Genomic DNA, 7,701 nt, shown 5'->3' with positions numbered 1-7,701 from the left:
GTGTGTGTGTGTGTGTGTGTGTGTGTGTGTGTGTGTGTGTGTGTGTGGGTGTGTGTGTCTGTTTGTCTAACTATCTATCTCTCTCTATATATATATGAGAGATATGTATATATCTATATATATTATATATGAGATGTATATATATATATATATATGTATATATATATATACGTAGGTAATATATATTAAATTATTATTATTATATTAATAAAATTAATATATGAAAAACATAAGTATATGTTTAATTTATAATGCAGGCATTAATAACTTAGCTAACAATTAAAACACAAGGAAAATAAGCTAAAATAAAAATGAAGAAAAAATAAATAAAAATGAAAATTAAAATAAACAAGCGCTGATTTACTAACAAAAAGATAATTATTATTATTATTATTATTATATAATGTAATTAATTAGATTAAAATTGTTTACTAATATTTAAACAAAAAAATTTCAATAAAAAAGTTAATATTATTATCCTTGGTATTTACAGAGTATATATTTAAATATAAAAGAATTGTATTATTATTATTATTATTGACTAATTATATAATTATTACTACTATTATTTCAAAGGAAGAAAATATTGCAAAAATATAAAAAAAAAAATAAAAAAAAAAATAAACAAACAAAAACTTAATAAATTGTTTTTAAAAAATTAAAAAATTAGATTTTTATTAGAAAGCAATATTTCTCCTCTTTCCTACCTTCTTTTAGCTATAATTCTTCTTAACTTCTGTTGAAATGTATATTGTAAATCCAACGATTAGCAGGTATCATCAAATAAGACCCTCTAGATTCTGATTGGAATGACACCGATACCGCTTCAGATTTATTGAATTAAACATTTTTTAGGTTACTGCCTTGTCCGAATTTTACCAAAGAATACTCATCAGTATTGGTGAAATCAAAAGAGAAACATGATGAGATGATAACAGTGCAATAGACCACGCCCCTATATTTATTCATACAACGATTTTTCAAAATAACCCGATCTTGAACATTTTCAATTACGTTCGTCTTTGGGCCAAAAAATAGTTTGTAGGTGTAAGAGATACAGATTGATACAAAAAAGATTGTCACACTTGAAAATTGACACTTAACTCCTCACAGAATTCCGTCCAATTGCCGTAGTTAATCGAAAGGTGGACATTTCATAACTGTCACTATTCGACAATATTTGTAATATTTAAAATAGTTTGTCAAAACTCGCTTCCAATCATGACCCTTACTATTGCCTTGACATTTTCGAACCTAATCATCACTTGACGAAAAGCGATTAGGTATATACACTTAGAAACGCTCTCGTTCCAGTGGAAAATATCGCTATATTTCATCAATTATACATATATATATATATCGCAAAGCCAAGGGACCGAACTTTTATTAATGATCCAAGAAGAATGGTATTGTCCCGTGGCTCTTTATACCTTATACTACTTGTGGTACAGAGTATGTTAAGTTTGTGCGGACATTCGTATCACCAAGAAAGAGTTGGGATAGATCCACCTGTTATAATACAGATCGACTCGGAGTCATTTTCCGCATCGATCCCAACTTATCTGTCCGCGTAAATTTGTGTTTAACACACAGATCGCAATTTTCGGGATATTTTGATGAAATTTTGTAAATTAAAGTATTTTGACCCGAAAATGAACGCTATTGAAAACGGTTCGGATTGGACCATTCTTTCGGCTACTCGCCTTATTTTGTTGAGTCGTTATAACGTGGTGTAATTTTTAGAATTTCGCGACATAAATCGCTTAGTAATAGTGTTTCGGTATTCTAAAGTTGTATGAAAACTTTGACTCGGATAGCGTGATTTTTTTGAATCTTTTTTCATATAACCTTAGGCCTAAGACGTATTGCACTGATTTTCAATATATCTTGATCAAAATTCGTTTCCATCGTTCTTTGCAAGCTCTTGAAGTTTTTCAACTGTGGGCTCCAATGAATTATTTATTTGCGTCTGCAGTTTCCAATATTACAATGATTATGTATATATATATATATATATATGTATATCAAAATGAAAGAAAACTGTTTGAAATATACGTACAAGTATGGCTGAAAGTGTAGATGGTAGATGGTAAGAATATAAAAAAAAAGTGGCAACCTTCTAACCAATATTTAAAATAAACTCCATATATAAGTAGAAAGAATTAAGGCGAAAAAAAGGCAATTTTACAAGTAAATGCGGCACACCTCTCTTAGCGCAACTGGAGCGTTGCATATGGGACATAGGCCGTTAAATTTCACTGCTTGACGAATGCAGCTTTGGCAGAAAACATGACCGCAACGTGTGCACGTTGGTTGGTTCACCTTTGTTTCGCGGCAAATACGGCACGAAAATCGAGCAGGGCTGTCCAATTTTTCGCCAGTTACTGAAAATGGTGAACGAGGATCATGAAGCGATGAAATTGAGCTTTGATCGTCTACTGAACGACGTCGACGGGTTGCCCTTTGCACGTTATTGTTTGATGCTTGCGCAGTTGAGGAGTTAATTTGTTCTTGCCGTGATACAGTTGAGATTGAATTGCTTCTACGTTGTAATCTAACTGGGGTACGTATATCAACTACGTCATTAATTTCGGATACAAAAATTACATCGTCATCAGGTGGTGTCTGGGTTAAATCAATAATTTCAATAATTTCATCGTTGCCATTTTGACGACCAAATCTCGAAGCACGTGATGGGCTCTCCGTAAGATCAATAGTTGGTATACCCAATTCGACGCCGGCTCCAGTTGCCACTGCAGATGACGGGCTTACGTTTTCCTGCGTTTGCTCTTCCGGTACATAACCGTTTGGGAGATTTTCGCTTGTAGAAACAGTAACGGGATTTTGTCGGCCGTCTGCTTTACTATCGGCATTTTTTTTGGGTGTTTTGACAAAGGCATTATAGATATGAACTTTTATTTTTATATATGCGTAGTTAGAAAGTTAATCAAGTTTAAAGTTTTCAAATTTATTTTTCATCTGACGCAACACAAATATTTTCCAATGATTGCTCTTTTCACATTAAATTAAAACACTTTTTTTTCAAGCCTATTTAAATGATTGACACCCTTGTCTTTGATAGAATGCTGCCACTGAAGAGGGAATAGAGTATTAGAAACGCCTCGAGAAGGTACAATTCTGTTTTCTTTACAAATGTGCCGGAATACCAGTTTCTTCTCTCACGATGCAAAACCCTTTTCACCGGATCTTAAGTATATTTTGATGATTTTCAATATGTTCTGCTGGTTTCCTTCGGAATATCAAACGTTTTCTTGCACAACTTTATAAAATTATTTAAATAACAAGGCATTCGCAAATGATCAGATAGAAAAGTGCCCGAATGTTGGACTATTCAAGAAATTTCCTTAGAAAAATGCTAATTTTTAGATGAATATTTTTATATATGCGTAGTTAGAAAGTTAATCAAGTTTAAAGTTTTCAAATTTATTTTTCATCTGACGTAACAAAAATATTTTCCAATGATTGCTCTTTTCACATTAAATTAAAACACTTTTTTTTCAAGCCTTTTTAAATGATTGACACCCTTGTCTTTGATAGAATGCTGCCAATGAAGAGGGAATAGAGTATCAGAAACATGGAATACATAGAGGCTCGAATGAAAGCAAACCATTCTATGGCGATAATGGCTAATATATAGTTTGTTTCGACGGAAGAACGACTGAAAAACAAGAAAACCTAATAAACCTAAGTAAATTAATTTTGGCAAATTTAGACCACGTTGGCGTTTAAGTATACTCCAATAAGAGAGTTTTCATGAAAATTAAACATTTAAGCATAAAAGTAATGCATAATGTTTGATATATTATTAAGAAAATAAGCGGATGATTGTATTAGACGATATAGTGTAGAGTGCTGGTCGACCTTGCCCGATTATAGTACTCTTGTTCTTTGACTAAACTAAAAGAATTTCATGACATGAATAATTAACTAATCTGAACTGATTGGTAGATGCTAATGTTGAAGCCCGCGTCAACACCGAACGAGAAATTCCTGCAATTCTATCGTTCCTACCAGCGACCGTTTAAATGATATTAGACACCAAAAGTAATAGAAACGTTAAGTATGATATTAGTATGATATTTAGAAAAAAAAAAAAAAATTTTTTTTTAAACGGCTTACGATGCCTCCTCACCATCGATCCACTTGTATTAAGAACGTGTGTCGTTTATGCCATCTTTGATATCTCTTTGAATGCTGTAGATTGATTGACAAAGGTGGCACCGTTTTGGCAGCGAACGATAGGTGTAAAAATGTCAATTTAAAAAATAGCAATGAATAGCTTTTTCTTTTTTTCTTTTGCCTTGCTTACTCACTCACTCGTGACTATGTTTGCATTAAAGAAGTACCACGTCACTGCTTCTTGTTACGAGTTTATTTGAATAAAAAAAAAATTTCATTTATATTTAATGCAACCGGTTTATCGGCTTTATTTACATATCGCTTACAACGCAATTTAAAAAAAAAAAAAAAAAAAAAAAAATGAAATGAAAGCAAAACAATATGTGGCGTAGAAAGCAAACAAAATTTTTTTTAAAACGGTTGTAAACTGATTAACAAAAACGTTCACAATTAGTTTTCAATAAACTGCAAGTCCATCTGGCAGCAATTGTCGCTTTCGAAATTGCCTAAGAGTTAATAATTAGAAGGAGTGAGAATGCCTCAAACTATAACAAAATCGTGTTTAAGTGAACACGATCAACAAGTTTTAAATTCAGTTTTCAATCCATTGGAATTAACTTCTAGTTTGGCACCAAGAGATATAAATCCCGATTCATCGATACCTTTAGTGGACAACGATGATGAGAATTGTGATGTTAAAATTTTAGAAAATTCAAAACTTTTGGAATTGGAAGGTGTTAAACTCGCCGAAGCTAAAAATTTAGACAAAGCTTTAAAGATGTTTAACGAGGCCTTAAACCTAACACCTAATCGAGCTTCAATTTATAATAACCGGGCTCAAGCTTTGCGTTTGGCTGGAAGAGATGAAGGTAGGTATGAATTAATTACTAGACAATTACTCCATTTTTATACGGATTCATCTAATTTTTCAAAACAAGTTTAGCATATATATATATATATATATATGAGATTAATAGTGTTTGTAAATTTTTGTATTTATTTCTTTAATTTTTTCTTATTTTAAAATATCACCAAGAAATTTGCATTTATTCGCACTTAAGGCAATCCCTTGACTAAGACGTAGAATAACTGATTTAATAATAGATTTTAAAATGTAATGTTAAAAAACCAATAAAGCTAAACAAAAAAACAATGAATGTTGATAGCGATGTTACATTCCATTAAGCGGGATTACTTGGATTTGTATCCACCAGTAGATTGTGCTAAGCTGATCTTGGAATTATGCAATGTTAAACGTGAAGAAGATTTGGTGGTAATTGAAAGCGAACCGATTTAAAGAGATAATCGAGTTAGGCCTAGGATTTAATAAATTCGACGATTACCTGATGTTTGCGGTCGACGTACAATCCATTCGACGATACAAAAGAAAGTATCGATATATGCCAAGCGCGGAGTAACAATGGCATCCGTTTGACCCATGAAAAGTAATGAAATGACGCGTCATGCAAATAATGTTCAAGGTTATTAAATACAAGCAAAACTGAATAAGATGCACGGCACGTTTCAAACAAACAACCCTTCAGGTTTATCACATTGTTTTAACAATCTTTGCTATAAATAAGATATTATGGGATGTGTGTTACTTTTTACGTTACTTATTTATTTATTTATTTTTTTTTTTTTTTTTTTGCAAAAATAATGGAGAAATTGTCGTTCAACAATGCAATGAATCTTTTCAATGATTGCCTTGGCTTTCTTAGCTGTCTGCACAATCGAATTATAGTGTTTTAGTCGTTAACTAAGACTAAAAGTCTTCTTTCCCTATCATCCAGGAAGGTTATCACACGGTTGCAGACTTTTGCAGATTTGACCAATAATCATGGGAGATGAGATTAGAGCAAATTACTTACTACATTAACATTGAAAAATCGACATCATGTTATATCCGAAACGCAATCACTATATACTTTAAATGCATAAAATTCTAATAACTGGAGTTTTTCACATGAATTATTTACTCTTTCACTATATGACAGGCAGACAATCTATCTTATGTGTTTTGTTTTTTTTTTTTTTTCGTTTTAATTACAGAAGCTTTACAAGATCTCAATATAGCCATTGAATATGCGGATGTGCAATTTAAAACTAAATGTCATGCTCTATGCCAACGAGGCGTTTTATATCGAAAACAGGATAAGTTAAGTGATGCTAAAATTGACTTTGAAGAAGCTGCTAAAATGGGAAGTCAATTTGCCAGGACCCAGGTATGATACATTTCATTATTGAAATAATTTTATGTACATAAACACTAACATAGAATCATTTACATATTTATAGCTGGTCGAGATAAATCCATTTGCTGCTTTGTGCAATCAGATGTTAAGAGAAGCATTCGATAAACTTAAATGAAAAATTCATTAATTCACAATTGCAAATATGCCAATACGCTTCAAATGTATATATACGAATAGTTATAAAAATCTTTTGTTGGTAAATTCAAGGCGCAACAACAAATTAATTAAAACTTTGTCGAAACTTTAAAATCAATTATTTATTATTAATGATATTAGTTTTATAAAATATATTAAGCCATCGGAATTCAATAATATCCTTATTATTATCGGGGTATGGAAACGTATACGAAAACATATATACCCAACGATACTATGATGATATTGTCATAAAACTTTTGTTAATTTAGCGCACCTTTCCGACATTTCGAAAAGTGAGAAAGAGTTAAAGGAGAGACATATAGTTATTTAACTACACCCTTGTTAATTTACAATTACTTATTGAATGCCAACCACTGGTGTATGTATATACAAGAAGTAATCGATCGCCAATCGATCTCTGGACCACCGCTTAATGAAGCCCAGCACTGCAATGAGCTCTATATTCAAACGAAAACGCAGTCTTTCGTTAAGTAAAACCCTCGTTCTGTGCGCATAATGCAGGCAAATTATCGAAATCAGCTTGAAAGACGTAGGATTGCAGGAAGACATTAGTATAACATTCTGAGCGTACAATAAGATATGGTTTAACTTAATCGCCAAGCGGAGGTCTTCCTAAGTGGCTAACTTGAGGAATAACTGACCTCACGGGAAATGCATAGAAGATGAAGGAGTTAAAACCTATCTAACCTACCTAAACGGTCTCTTATGAAAATAAGAACTTATCCCTTTCAAAGATCAGTACAATGATGATGCAATGCAATGCAATTTTCATTGTAAAATGCATAAAATGCTATTGTCTAAAAACATGTATCTCCTAATTTATAATTTAATGAAGACATCTTTTACAGTGCAGTTCACAAGCTAACATCTAATTTAGTTGACGCTAGCCATGAAGCTTGTTAGTGTGATTCTTCCTTGCGTATCGCACCAATTATTACGTAATTCTTAACATATCCTGAAAGAGAGAAAATAATGCGAATGTAAATCATTTCTAAACAGATCTCGCCGTTCATATATAATAATCTTCGACTTATTACCATCTTGTCCTGTCCTTGTACGCAATTGTCTGAGCGTTTTCGCAGATTTATAAGACTCGGATGATTTTCCAAAACGAAAGCTTAACTGAATATTTTAATGCAGTTCCAAT

General features: G+C 32.0%; 2 protein-coding genes across 2 annotated transcripts; one reads left to right on the top strand and one right to left on the bottom strand.

The window, feature by feature from the left end:
- Window positions 1–2,184: 2,184 nt before the first annotated feature.
- LOC119632374 (E3 ubiquitin-protein ligase RNF4-like) lies at window positions 2,185–4,156 on the bottom strand. Its single transcript, XM_038025256.1, has 2 exons — window positions 4,141–4,156; window positions 2,185–2,912 (listed from the first exon to the last, which is right to left on the bottom strand). Exons 1-2 carry the CDS (start codon window positions 4,154–4,156, stop codon window positions 2,185–2,187), a joined length of 744 nt encoding a protein of 247 aa, XP_037881184.1.
- A 363-nt stretch (window positions 4,157–4,519) lies between these two features.
- Window positions 4,520–6,626, top strand: LOC119632433 (tetratricopeptide repeat protein 36 homolog). The gene is made up of 3 exons (XM_038025329.1): window positions 4,520–5,009; window positions 6,193–6,365; window positions 6,439–6,626. The coding sequence occupies exons 1-3, from the start codon at window positions 4,676–4,678 to the stop codon at window positions 6,508–6,510; spliced, it is 579 nt and encodes a 192-aa protein (XP_037881257.1). The 5' UTR covers window positions 4,520–4,675; the 3' UTR covers window positions 6,511–6,626.
- The last annotated feature ends 1,075 nt before the right edge of the window (window positions 6,627–7,701 follow it).

The sequence above is a fragment of the Glossina fuscipes genome, unplaced genomic scaffold (genome assembly GCF_014805625.2).
Source record: "Glossina fuscipes isolate IAEA_lab_2018 unplaced genomic scaffold, Yale_Gfus_2 1, whole genome shotgun sequence".
NCBI classification, from domain to species: Eukaryota; Metazoa; Arthropoda; class Insecta; order Diptera; family Glossinidae; genus Glossina; species Glossina fuscipes.
The sequence above is the reverse complement of the archived record's forward strand: the minus strand, read 5'-3'. Positions and strand labels throughout refer to the sequence as shown.